Below are 19,655 nucleotides of genomic sequence, written 5' to 3'. Positions count from 1 at the left end.
GTTGGTTTTGCGCACCGCCCTGCCTCCACTAACACCTCCGTGTCCACGCTGATTCATGGCTCCTGGGTTACATAACATGCATTCATGCCGGCTGGCACTGGAAGGCAGGCCGATTGTCCACGTTGTGTGCGAGTCTGTTTTTTGCGGTCAGCTGCCGGCCTCTTTTGGCTTCTGGGACCATTAACCCGACCCAGTTCATTCTCAAGTAACCAGAAATCCAGCAATCACAGCACTGGGCTTGTTTAACAGACTGGGAGCGACTCTAGAGAAGTGTGTGTTAAGATGCTGATGGTGGTGGTGGAAACCAGTTCAAACAGTGGAATCAAGTTTATGTTTAGTTATTTATCTATAGTGAGAAGAAAACTAAAGCATTCGTGAGGAAAATCAATGTTTAATATAACTGGAGAGGTCGATCAAATTGTTTATCAAAATATTAAATAATTTGTGCAAAAGAAAATGTCTGTGTACGAGTTGTTTCTATAAGATTAAAATGTCTTAATGGCAGTTGTAGTTCTGGGTGATGAAATTATATCAAGATCAAATTAGTCGATATCGATAAATCTCAAGATTAATGTCACATTATTATTTCCTTTGAGTTTAAAGACGAGTGAAGGTTGTGGTTTTAAATCTGAAGTCAATGAATTATGTTATTTCCTAATAAATCTGAGTGTTTAGTGTGACGACCCTGAACAGACCAGATTGTGTTGTTTTCCATTAGAATGCAACTTTATGTTTTTGTCCCATTAACATGCAGAGAAGAGAAGTTTCCTGCTCATTATCATATCTACGCTCCATCAGACATCACAAACTCTCGTGCTACCTTCTCCCTGTGCATCCAGACACTGACCCCTCGTCTCTGTCTCCTCCTTCCAGAGACCAGTCAGCAGCTGAGCTCCCAGTCGCTCTCCGCTCAGAACACGTCCGCGGGTTCGAGTCCGGCAGACAAACCGGCGCAGCAGCTCAGTGCCGCCGAGCAGAAGAGCAGGATGGACCTGCAGATGTCCACAGCGCTGCACGGTACGATTCTGTCCTCACAGCACAGCGGTGATGATTTGGCTGAAATTGAAATGTGGTAGTCCACGTTTAGAAATGATGGCTGAGCGATTGTACCACGTTTTATGAGAGAAACATGCGTGAATATAAGCAGCATGTGATCAGGGGAGTTGTCGTCTGTGCCCTTTCTTGTCCCATAATCTTTTCGGGTTGCTTGGACCAAACGACAGTGAATAATCCTGAAGACTGAAATTATGGATTTTTTGGGTTTTGGATAATGTAGGTATACAAGTCAACAAAATATAAAACTTGTGTTAACTCTTCTTTTTGGACATTTTGATGAAGAATTGTTACATATTTTCACTTTAATTCAAGAATGGCTGAAAAGATGAATATAGTCCAGAGTTGAACTCACAGGAGGTTAACGAGGAGCAGACGCCCCTGGTGTACCAAGAGTGATGATGAGATGGAGCCTTGTTGTTTGTGACGGATCTCCGAGCTCCATGATGTACAGTCACCTCGTAGTCGAGCAAAGCAGCGGAAACAAACCTCTGTTCGGAAGCCAGCCGGCATTCAAATATACAAAGTTATTTTATCCGTTTTTTTAAATCCAGTGAGCTGGTACACGGAGCCAGAAAATAGAAAAAGCACTGACTGAGCTGGAGGCTGCGTTGCTCCGTGAATCTGCACCGAGTTCTCCAGCCAGATGTGCAGGCTGTGGTTTGGTAGCTGAGAAAACCTCCACTGCACTGATCACTGCTCTCAATGGTGAAGTGATCATTCTGCAGTTGGTTTTGAAGAACGCAGCAGATGGTCGAAGCTATTTTTGTGTCTGGAGGAGATGGACCACAATCCTCCTGCCAGAGGGAGCCTGAGTGAATCTGTGTGGATTTCACACATACTTCATATATAAAGCAGATGACCGCCAAAACATGGCCACAGTCAAACCATCCTCATCCTCATCTTCATCGTGGGCCTGGGATTCCTCCCGAAGAGCGGCTCCTGCTCCCACCTGTCAAAACATGGGAAACGTGCTGAATGACTCTGCTGAGCTGACACTCTCCAATGTACACACTCAACTGCATACATGTTTCTACATGAACACACACACACACACACACACACACACACTCTCACGCTCTCTGAGTTGTTTCCCCGGAGCAGTTAGAGAGGCCCCTCCGTCGGGGCAGGTCTTGGCAGATGTGCTGAGTGTTCTGGCGCTCCTCGCTGGTATTTTGGGTTTCGAGGCCCTGTACTTAAAATGACTGAGATACTTGAGGGTTTTTGGGAAAACGTCCAATCCCCTCCGCTGACAGATCGCCGTGCAAACAACAGGAGATGGACGCTCGATGGTCGCTCTACTCTCTGCCAGAGCTCTGGATCATGTCCGAGCGCTCTGGAGGACCTTTATCAGCCGGGGGTAATGAGCTGAGCCGGCTCGTTGGTTGAGTTGTGCTGCTACAGGGAGTTAGTTATCTGCTGTCGGTGAAGAGGAGTCGATGTTTCCCACCTTTAACACGGAGGCTCAACAAAGGATGAGGAACAGTAGTGAGATTAGAAATCAAAGTGAAAATGAGTTAACTTGCAAAACAAACAATGGTCCTGATGAGGTTGTTGGACTCTGTTCAGACTTTGTTGTTTGGTGTCAGATGTATTGAAGGCTTGTCAGTGAACCAGCAGAATAAATGAAGACTACAGGAAAACAGATGAAAAATGAAGCCAAGATGGGAAATAAAAGATGAATCTTTTTAAAAGTATCATTCATAAGGATGTGAAAAGCAGCCGTTAAACTTCAGATTTACTCTGTGGGCTTTTTGTCTGAGTGACTGTGCTGCTTGTCCCCCTCAGGACAGCCTGGCGGTCAGAACACACTGAAGTCCATCATGAAGAAGAAAGACGGCCGACCCGACTCCAACGGCACCAAGAAGAACCTGCAGTTCGTCGGGGTGAACGGAGGGTGAGTCCGAGAATGTTGCATAAATTAATCTATTATACTTTTTATCTCTAGGCACCTGTTAAATGTGTTTAGCTCGGTGGCTTTTGTCATGTTTTTCAGTATCCGTTCTTTTAAAGAGTTTTAAAAATGTGTTCTCAGGTTTCATGTTTCTCATGTTTCTCTGCCTTTGTCGCCCCCTTGTGGCCCAGGTACGAGACTACGTCGAGCGACGACTCCAGCTCAGAGGACAGCAGCTCCTCCGGGTCGGAGGAGGAAGACGAGGAGGAGGTGGATGAGGAGAAGGAGTTGGGAGGAAAGGAGGAATACAAGAACGTGAAGCAAAATGTCAACAGGGAGGAGTTCAAACCTGAGGGAAGCGAGGACGTGGACAAGAAGGACGAAGAGGAAAGTTCCGAGAAGCAGGAGACGAGAGACAGGTGGGTTCATGGAGACTGTGATTCAGCACAGGGACTGAACATGGGGATATTTTAAATTGTTAAATTAAAGTTTTAAAATAAGCTGTTATATAGCTTGTATGTTCTTGTTTTGAAGGTATGAGCTGAGTGAGAAGATGTTGGCGGCGTGCAGCGTTCTCAAAACTCACCTGAGTGACTCGAGGTCCGTGAGCACCAAAGACCTGGTGAGGAGTTTGGTTCACGTCTCGTCCTGTTTGTGTTTACTGCCTGAATCTGTGTGTTCTGACAAAAACACCCTGAAAGCTTCACAGTCCCAGATCCCACTGGTCTTAACACATCTGTCACAAGCCTCCATCACTGCTGCATCTGTTATAATCTGATTGAACTCAATTAAGCTCAAGGTTCAAGTCTCCAAACATTCAAGGCTCAGTTCCTCATTTATGGAATTTATTACTAGACCCTGACAAATATGGATTTTTTTAGGCTGATGGCAATATTAAAGAATAAAAAGAATTCCAGTGCCAATAAATCACAAATCTATATTTTAAATACAATTTGCAATGATTCCTGAGATGTCGTTATCAAACTCCTGAAACAAACAACATACTGCATGGTGTATTGTGTAAAATAAGTTTTAATATCTGCAGACATTAAACACGAATGATGACATATCGGTGAAAAGCTCACAGATATTTTCATTTACCGCAAAACAACACGTCTGAGCTTAACGGTCAAAATGTAATTTTTGAATATCAGCCTGAATCCTCATCATTCATTCCAACTGTTCTATATTCTGTCTATAAAAATAACTTGCATTAGAAGCTTTATTTTCATAACGAGTATTAATCCGTCCTGTTTTTCAGAGAGCGTGTCTGAACACGGTGCAACACGAGTGGTTCCGTGTGTCCAGCCAGAAGGCGGCGATGGGGGCCATGGTGGAGGACTACCTGGGGGCCTTCGGGTCCGTCTCTCCGGCCGTGCTGCGCCACATCGTCAACATGGCCGACGGCAACGGCAACACGGCGCTGCACTACAGCGTGTCGCACTCCAACTTCCCGGTGGTGAAGAAGCTGCTGGACGCAGGTGAGGCGAGATGTTCTCTCTGCAGGAGGTTTAGTTTTCAATCACACAATGTTGTCCGAGCGCTTCAAGGAACTGATCAAAGATTTCTGGAATCTGCAGGCAAGACAATCTCATCCCAAAAATCTGAATTTATTGGCCTACAACAGTTTGGGAGATCACGTGGTGTCTCCAGGGTTGTTCTCTACTCGGCTATTTCCCCCTTATCTTTAATTATTAGTAAATCTCAGTTATTCTGGGCTCTTGATATCCTTCATCTGCCACACAGGATCTCAAACTTCATTATAACGGTTGTAAAGCCTTTAATTTAACTTGTTAATCCCTGAGGGGTAAAAGACGATAATGCTCGTGGGCTGAACAACCCAAAGGCCAGAGAGGAAGATCAGAAACCTTCTCTCTCCTGCTCTTGAACACGTTTCCTCCTCCAAACCCTCTCTGAAGGCTCAATAGACTGTGATGAGGTCCCGGCCACTCGCTGCTTTTAAAGCCTTTTGTCTTCTCGGCCTTTTGTGTCCCTGTGCCCTGTGACAACACATCCACTCCCCCTGTTCCCATTGTGGCCTTTGTCCTCGCTCCGGCCCCCGGTTCCTTAGGCCCCCTGCAGCCCCCCCAGTGCCACCCTCACACCCGCCCCTGTCCCGCCAGGCTCTGGTGTCTCACCGCAGAGCTTCTCCTCCTGCAGGGAGCGACACATTGTGCGTTGTTGTGTTGTCTGATAAATCAATCTCAGAGCACTTTAAACATCATGTCTATCTGTGTGTGTCTGTTGTGTGTGTGTGTGTGTGCAGACGTGTGTAACGTGAACCAGCAGAACAAGGCGGGATACACACCCATCATGCTCGCAGCGCTGGCAGCCGTGGAGGCGCCCAAGGAAATGCGGATTGTGGAGGAGCTCTTCAGCAAGGGCGACGTCAACGCCCGGGCCAGCCAGGTCAGTGACGCCGGGGTCAGGGGTCAGAGGTCAAAAGGCAGCGGCAGGGCATCAACCACACCACACCACGTGTTTCAGTTCCTAACGAGCTGTGAACTTAAGGTCGAAAATTAAACGGTGGCAGATTGTTTGAGAAGTTTATAACTGATTAATTTTTAATTAATTTTAATTAATCACAAGCACCAAATTCAAAAAGATGAACTTTTACTCCTCGATGGGAAAAATGGAACATTGGTGACACCCAGTGGTGGAAAGGTGTAAATCGTTTTGCAAAGGTTGAACTGTCGGACAGTTTTTAATGTTTTTAATCATCTGAATGCATATGTGACTGCGTGTGTCGGGGGGGATGCAGGAATTATGGCTGTAGCTGGTTAATGATTAATGATGATTAGTTGTTAATAAACCAGTGGAAAACACCTTCCAGTGTGACGCCCTAAAAGATTCTTGTTTTGTCCAACAACCACAAAACCTTCAATGGTCCTGAAGTGCAAATCACAAAACACAGCAAACACAATGAGGTTAATATGAATACACAACAACACATTAACACACAACCTTCAGCTTCATTTCTGAAGCGTGGGTCAGGTTTCAGTCGTTTCTCAGGACGATTTGATTCTTCTCTTTGTCATGTGACATTAAACTGAACATCTTGTTTTTTTACTGTTTGTCAGAAACAACAAATCATTTGAAAATATTGTCAGTCTTCCAAAAGCATAAATGTTTTTATGATGAGGACAAAACGAGCCCTGCAGTGTGCGCTGACCGAGCTCTTGTTTCAGGCGGGTCAGACGGGGCTGATGCTGGCGGTCAGTCACGGCCGCATGGACATGGTCCGGGCGCTGCTGGCTCACGGGGCCGACGTCAACATCCAGGACGACGAGGGCTCCACGGCGCTGATGTGCGCCAGCGAGCACGGCCACGTGGAGATCGTCAAGCTGCTGCTGGGCCAGCCCGGCTGCGACGCCAGGCTCAGCGACAGCGTGAGTGACTCGTGAGGGGGTCACATGGTGCAGGGAAACCGACAGGGTCGCTGATCAGAGACCACGTGCGGCTCCGCATGCAAAATGAATTGACCCGAGCAGCATTGAATTATCAAGTTTTACAGACGATTGAATATTTTTCCGGTTTTCTACTGATGATCTAGACACAACTCTTTTAATCCATCATTTTCAGTTAATTTAAACTTGTTCAACTCAAATTAATAAAGTTAATTCAGATGAAATATGAATTCATAGATTTTAATACAGTGATTCAGGTGACTTTGATCTAATCTGTTTTATTCCTTCTTCTCTGTCTCGTTATCTTTGTTGACTTCCTGTTTCCGTCCGTCCAGGATGAGAGTAACGCTCTGTCCATCGCTCTGGAAGCAGGACACAAGGACATCGCCGTGCTGCTCTATGCACACGTCAACTTCTCCAAAGCCCAGTCACCGGTAAGCATCAACTCTATCTATATGTTTACTATGACCGTGTATTAGGGTTTATTAATGACATGGTTCAGATAAAGAAAAATCCTCCAGTCTGTCGTCCATGTGATTTTAAACGTGTCCTCGTTCCACCGACTCGTAGGGAACTCCTCGCCTCGGCAGGAAGACGTCGCCCAGTCCCACCCGGAGAGGCCTGTTCGATTAGAAGCCCCGCCTCTGCCCAGGATCCCCACACTGCGATTGGTTCATGCCGAGCGACGACTTACCCACAGCTGGGCGAGGGAGTTCATCCCAACCAATGAGATTTCTGGAAGTATTTTTTATTTATGTGCACAGGACGAACCCAAAGTGCCCTTTGAATGTAACCAGCTGGTGCCTCGAGTCCCGAAACCATCAGCAAACCACTGGAGTTCCCACCAACATGGACTAATGCAATTTTGTCCTTTTTCTTTTATTTCCTTTTTTTTTCCAATTTGACCACGTTTTGATTTCTAAAGCTCAATGTTGATCATTCAAGAGCATCGGAACTTCTTTGTGATTTTTATTTTTTTTCCAGAGCGTCAGAGTAGACGGAGAATAATCCACCCAGCGCGTTAGAGGAAACACTTCCTGTATATATTGCTCGCCTCAACAACCCGGTGTCACTTCCGTGTCCCGATGGATTCATCCATGAATAGCCGCGATGTAGAAAACTCTACTTTTATATAAATCCTTTGTGTCTATTTAAAAAAGAAGAATCACAGTATTTTGAATATTTCCTATTCCTACTTAACGATCCATGAAGTTATATATTTATCAAAGTATAGTTTTTAATGCAGATATATGTATTTCATTGTACAGACGGTGGTCATTAGTTTAGTTATTCTCCTTTTTGTCTCTCGCGCGTAATGTATAAACTGTCCTTCCTCCTCTCGTCTTCATCACGGTCCTGACTTTCCTCGTCAGATGAGAATTGAAGTGCCTGAGACTTTGCCATATAACAATAAACATCGATTAAAGAATTTAAATCTGTGCCGCCTCTTCATCAATGACTCGGGTGTGTTCAGTTTTGTGAGGTTCATTTATCAAATTTCAAAAACTAGACATCATAAAGGTTTAAAAAAGATCCAAAAATACTTGAGATGGAAGAGGAGTCACATGATACAGGATGTGTGTTATTTGTTTAATGCTCATTTCATCATCACAGTAAAATGTATAAATGTCACAATATCACAGGTATGGAACAAAATAAGTTTGAAATTGTGAACTTTTGAAAATTCATCATTTGTGTTGGTTGACGGCGCCGGACGTCTTCTGACCGGACGGTTTCCTGAGGGAAGAGGGAAAACAAAACGAGAAATTCAGAATGTGTTTCAAGAAAAACTTTCAAAATATCAACAACAACAGTTAAAGTGAAACATAATTCCGATTCAAAATTTTACAGTCGTCCAAAGTGGAAGGTTACCACAGGTTCTCTTTCATGTTTGAAAGGGGAGGTGGTGTTCAGCTGCGACACTTCACCACTAGATGTCACTAAATTCTACACACTGCAACTTTAAATGTCCAAATCACAGCCTCTATTGCTTTAAAATTGGAAGGATGAGTTAGTTCTATTAAAATGGCTCTCTCAAAAGTCTTAAGTGAGTGAACGACACTGGACAGTCGTACTCCTGACGGACCTGGGCAGAGAGGAGAAGGAGACGGGTCCGGTCCTGGTGAGGAGGTGTTTCTGAGCCGGAGGCGGGACGAGGCCGAGGTCTCCGGGTCGGTAGCAAGCGAGCTGGAACTGGAAACTGGAAACTGGATCCAGAGTCGCTGCACTGCAGAGACACAGGTTGGGTTTGAACTGAGTATGAGCTGAAACGAAGTCGCTGCAGTAAGTTTCTGATCCTGGTTAAAACACCAGGGCATCAAAAAGCTGCTGTAGATGAACACGATGAAACGGATGAAGGGATTTAATGACCTGGCGGCTTCAGGGTCAGAGGTCAGGTCTGCAGAGGAGCTGGTGCCTGTGTCCAACACGACCAGCAGCTTCTGCATCAGCTGGTTCCACCTGTCGAGGCCGACCTCAGGGTTCTGCTCCATCAGCGCCTCCTGCAGGAAACAGAGCACACGTCAGGGGAACCCTCCTCCATGTTGTCTGGGGTTTATCAAGAAGAAGATGTTTGATTGTCAGTAGCACAAAAATCACAGACTGAATAGCAATGGAATCTGGTGTGAAGCTGAAACGAGAGCCGAGACAGAGCTCAATGAGATCTGGTGCAGATCCGGTCCAGATGTTCCAGATGTGAGGCGCTGGGTGTTTTACCGGCAGAGTTTGTCGGAGCGTGTCGACTGCTTCCTGCATGGCGCTCTTCATCCGGCGGCTCCTCCTCTTCGCCTCCTGCAGCGCTGCCTTCAGCCCACTCACCTCGGCGCGGTCTACCCTGGGGGGTTCCGGCTGCAAGATCTTGAACTGCCTGAAATAGAACACAAGGGTCATCAGGGGGGGGTTTGGTTCGGTGGCGAGTGCAGGTCACGAGGTCCTTGGTTCAATTCCAGGAACCCTAACCCTAACTACTATAAGTCATCATCCAACAAATATGCCTCATTTTCAAGGACTTAACTCGTCTTCATTGTCAATGTGTGTCTGCTCTCAGTCAAGTATCTGCTACTTCTGCAACTACTAATAGAAATAATATGAATATGATAATAACTGGATGTGGTAGAGTGGTGCCTCCTAGAGGAAGAACCTCTCTTTAACACCTCTTCCCTCTGAACACTGAACAGAACGTGAGGGACGAGTCAGGGATGTGGACGATGGCCACTGGGTGACCTCTGACCTGAGCACCTCCATCGCGTCCACGACCCGTCGGAGCTCGGCCTGAAGCTCCGCCCGCTCCTGCCGGCAGGCGCTCAGCTCCGCCTGCAGCTGCTCACTCTGAGCTGACACCTGCTTCACCACCTGACGGAGGGAGGAGGAGGTCAAACGATTTCTTTGATTTCTAAACTTTGATTTCTTTAACTATATTAATTCTATAACTGTACAACCCTGGTCCTCACATACACTGCTGCTGTATTAATGAGTGGTTGGACATGTGAAGCCTCCAGGGACTCGTCCTCTCACCTTCTTGGCGATGCAGACCTTGCGGGACAGCTCTTTGTTCATTTGCTCCAGGATGTCCGAGTCCGCGCTGTGTTTATTCTTGTGTTCCTGCAGCGCAGCGTTCTCCTTGATCAGGACCTCCGCTCGCTCTGACAGATGACTGCAGCGAGTCAGCAGCTCCCTGTTCTCCTCGAAGGCCTGTTTGGTCTCCACAGGAAGCTGCTGGTCCACCAGGCGCTGCACGTTTGTAGCCATGTTGCCCTCGTGGTTCTCCATCTCCTTCTCTAACCTGTCAACCGGGAGCAGGAGAGCAGAGAGAGATGGACACAGTCATGAAAGTTTGTTTTAGAAGCTTTGTGATTATTGTTGGAGATTTAACCCTTTGGTGTTTGGTGCTAAACCGACCTGTTCTTCTCCAGCAGTACTGACATGTTCAGGTTGTGCAGGTCGGCTTTGTGCTTCTCCTCCTGACTGGCCAGCTGCCTCTCCAGAGACTCCATGTTGGACGTCAGCTGCTCCCTTTGCCTCTTGAACTCCTCCAGACTGGCCAAGCTGGACCCTGGAGGGAGGGGGACACAAGAGGTCATGGTTAGAGTCCATTTGTGTGTTTGTGAGACCATCTCCACGAAACTCGGGGAAACGAGGACAAGGATGGTTTTGTCGCTGCAACGATTCCTCTCGCTCCCTGTGGATTTCTCCTCCCTCCCAGCATGCACCTGCAGACTCCAACCGGGGCCTTTAAGATATCTGCTCATCACTCCACATGACATTACTGTGATCTTATCTGAGGAAGTGATGAAGTTGGGGTTTAACTCTTTGTTCTACTGCTGCACTAAACATTTCAAATGGGTTGTCGAACTGAAATGCATCAAACTTCCGAGAGGGTGGAAGATGGGTTGACTTCATACTGGTCTTAACTGCGGCACTAAAATCTGAACCTCTGGGTTAACGCTCAGTCTCACCCAGTCTCTTGTTCTCCCCGCTGAGTTCCTCTATCCGCTCCTGAAGCTCTTGCTTCATCTGATCGTCCTCCAGCTGCAGAGCATCTTTGTCTTTTGCTGCAGTCTGTCGCTGAGTCTCCAGCTTCTCATACAGTTGGTCCACCTCGTCCTCCTTCTCCAGCAACGAGCGCTTCAGATAGTCCACGATGTCGTTCTTGTCTTTCTCCAGTGAACTGTACTGAGACGTAAAGTCCTTACTCTGCTGCTCGAGGCCGTCACACTTCAGCTGGTTCCTGTCAGAGGAGGAGGCACAAAGTCTATCAGGATTCATGTCGTGCTGATGATAAAACATCTGGAGCAGGAGCGAGAGGATTTTCAATGCGTGAAGATGTTTTGGATTATTGTTAAAAGTCGTGTCCTAAAAGAAAATGACGTCAAAATATCTGGTTGCAGCTTCTGTATTGTGAGTTTTTGCTCTTTCTATCTTTTCCTCTCCAGAAACAGGTTTTAGGAGAATTTTTAACACATAGACTGAATATAGTAAACAAATAAAATAAAAGTTTTTAAAAAGTTAAAAAACTAGGTTACAAGGCCACAGCTGCTAAATACTCAAAAAAAGACACACAAAAAAGACACAAAAATAACACAAAGAAACACAATACAACAATAAAGACAGACTGATTATTCTTACGGTTATAAGGTTACCTCTCCAGCTGATCGGTCAGATATTGGATCTGATTCAGGAATAAATCTCTATCTCTGTATCTCTGCTCTTCTGGACTCAACTCCTCTGGTTTCGTCTCTACTGGTTTCGTCTCTACTGGTTTCTTCTCCTCTTGTTTCTCACTCGCTTTTCCCTTTTTTTTCGGCATCTGTCGAGAAAGTTTGTTCAAGTTTTTAACCCTTTGATTCACGACAGGGATCAATAATGGCCCGTAATCAATTCCTGTTACTTCATCCATGAGTAATTCTTTGCTTTAGGTTTGAAATACATGTATTTTATCTTTTAATATTCTAAGTGTTCATTAAATATCATAATTATTTGACTTATTCCTTTATTACGTCATAAACAAACGTCAATTGTGTATTTCGACATCACTTTTACACACATGGGTCAGAAATGACTCACACAGTTCGTATCCACAAGTCTTATTTTATAATCCATTACTCGTGAGAAAGAGAAATATGTAATACTAACTAGCTGTTATAGCCAGATCAACAAAATTCGAAATATAACAGTAACAGACTGATTGATATGCATTTGAAAATATTATTTAGATTTTCTCTATCCAAAGTGTAAGTTATGGCTGGTCACAATCATTTCAGACTCACGGTTGAATGGTTGTAAAGATGCTGAATGAGGAACAGGATGAGGAAGATGAGGAAGATGAGGAGGCGATTCTTGGTCCGGATTCTGAGTCCTGTGATTAAATAGAAGATTCTCTCATCATAGGAGCCTTCTTCATCCAAGACACAGGACAAGGCTCCTATGATGACTATGAAGACACTCGTCTTCAATGTCATCAAAGGAGCCTTCTCCTGAGCGAAGAAGGAAGAATAAACTAAAATATTTTAGCAAAGAAAAACTCAGCCATGAATGAAATAACCCAGGAAATGAATAAAGGTCATCTCTGACCCATGTTGTGTATTAAAATGAGCTGGCATGGCTTGTGTATCAAATGGTCAAAGGGATAGTTCACCCAGAAATGAAAACTCACTCATCTAGATTAGATTAGATTAGATTCACTTTATTGTCATAACACAGTACAGGCACAATGCAACGAAATGCAATAATATACATATATGATACATATAACAGTATATACAGAAGTGCAATGGGAAGGTTCAATATGGGAGCAGTTAAGAAGGAATGGGTTGGATAAGGGAACAGTTAAATATGGGATGGTAATGGGTATGTTGTATATGTGAAGTAATACAAAATACACTAAATGGTATATACCTACTCACCCCAATGCCAATTGAAGAAATTGGGGAACAATCTTCGGACGTAAAAAATAAAACAACACAAACTTGTTGCTAAGTGATGCTGCGTTCAGGGACACTTCGAAAAGTCAGTACTTCACACCACGGGTACTTAGGAGTCATTGTCAGATTTATAATATCAGTAATAATAAATCAGTATGAACTATGATATTCTCCAAGATGTAATCTTATTTATTGATTTTATGCATGTTTTTTTTTTTCATTATTGGCAGTTTTCAGTTACTTTGTATTTACTTTATTTTGTGTTTGTATTCTGCCAGAACAGCTGTCTGAAAGTTATTGAAAGGTACTGAGGCTGTTCTAAATATGTAAATCATATACATCATATATGCTATATAAAAGACACTCGCTTGTCTTCTTTATTATTCCTCTGGACACCTACTTGCAACTGATTTTTACACAACATAAAAACATGATGTGACATGCTGAGAGTTTTGTACATCCAAAAGGTATATTCCTAGGGGATTTCTAATGTTCAATAATCATAATAACATCACGATAACCTACTATTTTTTAATTTGCAATATGCTTTGTACACCGTACATGTATACATAAGCTATTGTCATTAGTGGATACAAGGCTTTTCAGGATACATGTTTATCATTCTGTTACATTACTTAATGACCAAATCTATTTTCTTTTTTGATAACACAGAGAAAACACACACACAAGTGGACGTGGGGACTGGGAGCTCTGTATGTAATATAATGTAATATAAAGGCTTGATGCATAGCGAGATATAACTGGTGTGATGACTTGTTGTTATAGATATCTATAATGGGGATTGCAAGGCTCATTAATAAAACATTAAATACATTGAAGCTACATTCACACGATTTGTAACATTTACGTTTGTTGAAGGAAAAACTTTGAAAAACAACAACTCCACGTCCGGTCGCTTCTTCCCTTTCTTCTCTGTTGACACCGGAAGTGTCTCCGCCGAGCTTCCGGTGCAAGGATTTGAGTTTTTTTTACCTGCGGTCACGTGACGACAGCGGCTGGCCCGGATAAACCAGCTTCTGTGCCGTGTCCAGTCGGTCTGTGCTCTGTGTAACACCGTCCGGTTCGAGTGGCGCAGAGTCGTGAGGAGCTTCCAGGTCGGAGGAGGGAGTTTGAAACACTGATCTGTCATGATGCCTTCGGAAAGTTTACGCTGGAAAACTCTGGAGGCTTTACGGAACTCCAAGAAGGGAAAGATCTCGTTCGGCCCGCACAGCTGGGAGAGAAGCGAGGTGAGTTAGCATCCGGCTAATTCAGATATTAGCTCACACTGATGTTCACGTTAGCCAGGCTGAGCTAACAGGCTACCCCTGTTTATTTAGCTGTATTTAACTAACTTCTTTAATCATATAAAATGAACTGTTTGACATTTCAACTCAATCAGGAGCTTTCCCATTCACAACGGAACAGAACAATTAGCTCAATGTACCGACAGTGAAGCAGCTTGGTGGAAAACATTCAAGTGTATTTACTACTGAATACAGTGATAATTTAAAATGGATAGTAGCAATTAATAGATACAAATGTAAAGTTAATAAAAGAGATAAATAACAGTAGAATTAGATGTTAAACAGCCTTTTAATATTAACAGATAAAACCTAATAGAATTTGAAACACAGATACACAAAAAATAATATCGATAAACCCAAATCCAATTTAGAGCGATCTGATTTGTGTTCAAAGATTTCAACATTTACAGCTGGAGAAGTTATGTAGGATCATTCCCATGTGAAGATTCAAAATGCATTGCTCGTGCCTGCAGATATTCCACCAGGCCAGTGTGAGATGTTTGATGTAATGAAACCATGTGAGATGAGTGGATGTGGTCATGCTCTCCCAATAGAAATAAAAGTCATTTGAGTCATTAATACTGTTAAAAAACCTTCAGGAATGAATCTCACTTTGTTCTTGCAGGATATTCTGGGCGGCTACAAAGAGACCATCAGCTTGTCTCCTCAAGCCGGCCTCGTATTGGACCGTCTGGGCTCCTCACCCCTGCAGACGTCCTGCTTCCTGGACTCCGGCTCTGGACACTCCAGCCCCGGCCTGTCTGAGCAGACAACAGACTCCATTGTGTCCAGAGAATCAGTCTCTGACATCCACGCTCAGGCGCTACAGGTCGAGCGTGAGAAGGCAAGTCTGTCGGTCTGTTTTGAAGATGTATTTTCTGCATGTGTTCGATTCTCAGATGAATATTAGAGATGTATATATCGTATAACAAATGTTCTTTAAACTTATGTTCTGTTAATTTAGTCGTATGTGACAGTTTTTTTTTTTTTAAATGACAGTTGTGAAGTTTTTCAAGTCTGTTATTAAGAGTAAATTGCTGGATTCAAATATAGACTAAACAGGTTTTAAATTACAATTGTTTACTCTCTGTAATGCATATTCGTCTGGCTTTTATTTCAGTTACTGACATTTTACAACTTTGTGTCATAACCTGCAGGAGAGCTGCACTTTGTTTTATTCCTTCTGTCTCCGCTGAACTCTTCTTCATATTTCTGTCTGTAATATTTAACTCTATCATTTATTCGTGTTAATTCGCATCAGAATCTCAGTGATGAGGCAAAGGATGAAGAACCAGGGACAGACGACAGTGAGGTGTCCAGTCCTCTGCCTCCACCAGCTATTTCCCTGCTGTCGCCCAAAGCCATGGAGATCACCGGTCGCATTTTCAAGATTGAGAAGGAATATAGAGAAAAGGCCCAGGTCAGGCTCAGGGATTTTGTTTTGATTCTCCCACCTGCTGAATATCCTGTTTCAGACTCAAACACGTTAGCAGTCTTTTTAGTCCAGTAAGTCATGATGTGGAGCTGCTGTTCGGAGTATGTGGCTTTGTCTTGCACTCACACACGCTGCCAGCACAGCTGAATTTGGGGGTTAATGGAAGGTTGGTTGCCATCCTCCCTCTCCTTAGTCCTACTTTCACTTCTGTTATACTCATGTTATATGGTGACTGTGTGTTGGAAACATGTAATAACCCTGATATGCAAGTGATTGTTATCTCAAATCTGTTTCTCAGGCGGCGCTCAGACAGCGACAGGAGATGCAGGAGAAGTTTGTGGCGGAGTTGGTGAGTTCAGGGTCGGAGCAGCTGAAACGCTTCGAAGAGTTCATGGAGCTGAAGCGAAGACAGGAGTTCCAGAGCATAAGAGACATGATGGACAGAGAGTAAGAGCCAATAGCAAGGATAACAAGTCTCATTGGGTTTCACTCATTTCATTTCTGAAACGTTAACTGTGATCAAAACAGTCTGGTTGTTATTCTCTCTGCTCCCCAGAACCAAAGAGAGCATCGGGCGACAAGAGAAGCTGAAGGAAGAGCAAAGACACAGAATGAAGGTTTGATCATCAAAGGAAACACAAATAGGATGTTTGCCTTTTAAAGATCCAGTGTCCAAAACCTGTATTTATCAGGCACCTTGTGGTGGTAAAACTGGCTCCATTTTTGTTAAGATTATGTTTTAAAAATCTTTCCGTCATCAAGTTTTCCCTAAATCTCTCCCTGCTGAACTAAAGATAAGTTTCCAGTTATTTTATAATCGATAAAATGCTTGAAGTTGTCGTCCTTGTCGTCGTCAGATCCTGAACCTGCGACTGAGGGAGGCGGAGCAGCAGCGTGTGCGCGAGGCTGAGCTAGAGCGGCAGCGGCAGGCGGAGGGGATGGAGAGGTTGAGAAACCTCAACACCATCCAGGAGGAGATCCTGCAGCTCAACCAGCTGCTGGAGCCGTCCTCCCAGACCAAAAGTGACCTCCCATCGACCAGCCTCAGCTCCTACAGCACCCGCGGGAACCAGCTGTGCTCGCAGGTGTCTGAAGTGGTGAGAAAGACGGCAGAGGTCAGTTTAAGTTCAGATAATTGTTTCTTCTTACGCTGGGTTCGCACCGGAGGCTGTTGAATTACATAGTTGGCATTTTGGATAAACTGCTGTAAAGGCTAAATATATAACCTCTTAATCAGTGTTTCCTTTTCTCACCCAATCTTTTCCAGGGGGCGTTTCCCAGCATGGAGGACATGACTGCCGCTGAACGTGCCCTCCACGAGATGAGGGCGCTGATTCGACTCCTGCAGGAGGAGGTGGCCAGGGTACAGGAACATAAAAAGGGGGAGGAGGAGGCGTTAAAGAAGCAGGCGGAGCTGCAGGTGCAGCAGGAGGCGCAGAAGAAGGCGGCGCAGTTGGCCAAAGAGAAGGCTCGGAGGAAAGGTGAGAGGGAGCAGAATTACAACAGTGTTCGGTTCATAATATTAATTTAAGAAATGAAAGCTGCAGCATGAGGGGGTGTTAGTCCCTCACCCTCAGGGATCAACCCTGAACACCCCCCCCTTCTGTGAACTAAAAAGAAAAAGGCAGTGAGAACATCCTGTTGATTTGTTATTGATGTGATGATATAACAGTTCAGTGTAAACCTGCTCCTACAGGTCTGCAGAACAGCGCTGAAGACACGACTTTGAGATGGTACAAGGATCTTCAGGATTCAGCTGCTCAGTGCGCTCAGTCCTTCGAACAGCTCAACTCCCCTAAAGACATCCAGGTGGGTACATCCTCTCTGATCAGTGTTTGGAATGTCAATTTCCCAGCAGCCTTTAGGACACTTGCCAGGAGAAACTGATCTAGAGGAAAACAACAACAACAGTCTTATCATAAGAGACAAGAGCGGGCAACAAACCGCAGGAGGATACAGACTGGACCAGTGAGCTGAGACTAACTCGCACTGGGTCGAACATTTAACAAACTGCGGCTCCGCACCACGATCACCACTGACTCCAGTGACATCATGGTCATATCTGGTTTTCTTCCTTTTCTCTCAAAGACAAAGAAGCTGAAGCTGGAGCTCCAGAAAGCCGCTAACATCCCCATCAGTCAAATCGCCAGCAACTCAGGTTCACAGCTCCGAGAAATCTTCGACAAGATCGATAAGCTTCTGGCGGGGCGGTCGGTGGTGTCGGGGGGGAAGTCTGTCTCCACCTCGCAGCATCCACAGGCCCTGGACTTTGTCAGCTATAAACTGGCCGAGAAGTTTGTGGTGAGTCCGTCCAGTTCAAGACATGAGTTTGTGTTGGGAGTAATGCAAGAACTAATGAAAAACTAGCTGGCCTCTCTTACGACCTGTTTTCACCCCACAAACCAAAGAATAACTTTAAATCCTCTGGACAGAAACAAGGAGAGGAGGAGGTGGCGTCTCACCACGAAGCCGCCTTCCCCATCGCCGTGGTGGCCTCTGGCATCTGGGAGCTGCACCCGCGGGTGGGCGACCTCATCCTCGCTCACCTGCACAAGAAGTGTCCGTACGCAGTCCCACATTACCCTCCGATGAAGGACGGTACATCTGTGGAGGAATATCAGAAGTGAGTGACACCTCCCTCCACTCCTCCACATTGTGTAACGTTTTCCCGCACAGATGTAAACGTCCGGTGTTTTGCTCGTCACTTCCTCAGGATTCTAGGTTACCGTGTGGAAGACTCAGGGATTGAAGGTCAGGACAGTTTCCTGAAGAGGATGTCTGGGATGATCCGTCTGTACGCTGCCGTGATTCAGCTGCGGTGGCCCTATGGCTCCAAGCAGGGGGTAAACACATTCCTGACATCTGTTGAGGTTCTCATCCGTCAAGAATCAAAAGTGTTAAGAGTTGAGCTCAAGTTACACAAGTCAGGGATGATCACCAAGAACATGAGGATCGAACGAGCTCAGAAGTAGAAAAATGTGCAAACAGCTGCAATTTACATGTGGTTCATGTGGTCGTCCTTTAAATCACTTCTTAAGTCTTATTACCAAATCTTATTGTAGAAACTTCTAATTTATACGTTTATTTTTATTTAAGTTCAAGAATCATTATTTCAAACCCGTTTGTTTGTTTTAATCTCATTTGTGATTTGACCTCTTTTTGGTCTTAAATCACAAAAGTTAGTTTCTGAATCTCTTTGCACATTTGAATGGATTTGAACTGGTTATTTGTTGTTTCAGTCGGCTCCTCACGGTCTGAACCACGGCTGGCGCTGGTTGGCTCAGATGCTCAACATGGAGCCCCTGGCCGACATCACGGCAACACTGCTGTTTGACTTCCTGGAGGTGAGTCTCCTGGTTCATGTGTGAAGGATTATTTTAAATTTTTGTATCTATACATTGATTTCTTTGTATTTTGCTGTATTTTTTTTATTTACATTTGGCGTTTTTCTCTGTCTCCCTCAGGTTTGTGGGAATGCTTTGATGAAGCAATACCAGAGCCAGTTCTGGAAACTCATCCTGATGCTCAAAGAGGAATACTTCCCCAGGTACACAACACGCTCCCTCTGGATTTAAAACACAGATTAACAGCAGCTGTCAACAAAGCTTTGAACCTTTTCTCTGAAATGTGTCTCCAGGATCGAGGCAGCGACCAGCAGTGGACAGATGGGCTCAGTCATCAGACTCAAGCAGTTTCTAGAGGTAAGCTACTCACCGCTCATGTTAGACGAAAGAAAGATGGGTCTGAATGCTTCTTCTGAAAAGAGACTTTCGTTAGAGGGGTTAGTTGAATTGTGTAAAACTTTGAATCCCTCACACAGACGTCGCTGCAGAGGGGAGAGATCAAACCTCCCAACGGTCAACTGAGCTCTGGTTTCTGGAGGTCGTGAGGAGGAGGACATTCCGTCAAAGCTTCTGAGTCTCAGAGATGTTCGTCCACCAGACGTCTGAAGAATAAGTTCACTGGACGTTTTCGTCTTTACCCTCTAGCATTTGTTTGTTTGTTTTTTTAGGGTGAAAATCAATTGTCACTAATGTTTTTTTCTGTTGCCACATTGACTGTAAATAAATTTTGCCTCATTTTAAAACATTTTCTTCCTTGTCCACAATATTAATTTTGTATTTACAGAATATGACTCAG

The 19,655-nt window shown here is 44.6% G+C and overlaps 3 protein-coding genes across 4 annotated transcripts in view; 2 read left to right on the top strand and 1 right to left on the bottom strand.

Annotated features, from left to right (window-relative positions):
- kank1a (KN motif and ankyrin repeat domains 1a) overlaps window positions 1-7,789 on the top strand; it is a 45,539-nt gene extending 37,750 nt beyond the window's left edge. For both annotated transcript variants that reach the window (XM_062381370.1, XM_062381371.1), the window contains 9 exons: window positions 874-1,017; window positions 2,842-2,950; window positions 3,139-3,366; window positions 3,482-3,569; window positions 4,209-4,428; window positions 5,214-5,356; window positions 6,136-6,336; window positions 6,690-6,788; window positions 6,925-7,789. In XM_062381370.1, the coding sequence (XP_062237354.1) occupies window positions 874-1,017; window positions 2,842-2,950; window positions 3,139-3,366; window positions 3,482-3,569; window positions 4,209-4,428; window positions 5,214-5,356; window positions 6,136-6,336; window positions 6,690-6,788; window positions 6,925-6,987 (1,295 nt within the window). In that variant the 3' untranslated portion in view covers window positions 6,988-7,789. The remainder of the gene's footprint in view (window positions 1-873; window positions 1,018-2,841; window positions 2,951-3,138; window positions 3,367-3,481; window positions 3,570-4,208; window positions 4,429-5,213; window positions 5,357-6,135; window positions 6,337-6,689; window positions 6,789-6,924) is intronic.
- Window positions 7,790-7,941: 152 nt separating this feature from the next.
- On the bottom strand, window positions 7,942-12,817 carry cfap157 (cilia and flagella associated protein 157). Its single transcript, XM_062383415.1, has 11 exons — window positions 12,756-12,817; window positions 12,120-12,208; window positions 11,493-11,659; window positions 10,809-11,080; window positions 10,252-10,405; window positions 9,868-10,135; window positions 9,584-9,705; window positions 9,070-9,220; window positions 8,725-8,855; window positions 8,441-8,581; window positions 7,942-8,091 (listed from the first exon to the last, which is right to left on the bottom strand). Exons 3-11 carry the CDS (start codon window positions 11,657-11,659, stop codon window positions 8,043-8,045), a joined length of 1,455 nt encoding a protein of 484 aa, XP_062239399.1. The 5' UTR covers window positions 12,120-12,208; window positions 12,756-12,817; the 3' UTR covers window positions 7,942-8,042.
- Window positions 12,818-13,818: 1,001 nt separating this feature from the next.
- gle1 (GLE1 RNA export mediator) lies at window positions 13,819-19,604 on the top strand. Its single transcript, XM_062381571.1, has 15 exons — window positions 13,819-14,023; window positions 14,706-14,924; window positions 15,342-15,500; window positions 15,814-15,962; window positions 16,072-16,132; window positions 16,373-16,630; window positions 16,783-16,996; window positions 17,212-17,324; window positions 17,604-17,816; window positions 17,948-18,138; window positions 18,229-18,358; window positions 18,755-18,859; window positions 18,980-19,062; window positions 19,153-19,216; window positions 19,336-19,604. The coding sequence occupies exons 1-15, from the start codon at window positions 13,922-13,924 to the stop codon at window positions 19,402-19,404; spliced, it is 2,130 nt and encodes a 709-aa protein (XP_062237555.1). The 5' UTR covers window positions 13,819-13,921; the 3' UTR covers window positions 19,405-19,604.
- The last annotated feature ends 51 nt before the right edge of the window (window positions 19,605-19,655 follow it).

Source organism: Platichthys flesus, chromosome 3, assembly GCF_949316205.1.
Source record: "Platichthys flesus chromosome 3, fPlaFle2.1, whole genome shotgun sequence".
In the NCBI taxonomy this organism is placed as follows: Eukaryota; Metazoa; Chordata; class Actinopteri; order Pleuronectiformes; family Pleuronectidae; genus Platichthys; species Platichthys flesus.
Note: the sequence above shows the minus strand (reverse complement) of the source record. Positions and strands in the feature narration are given on the sequence as shown.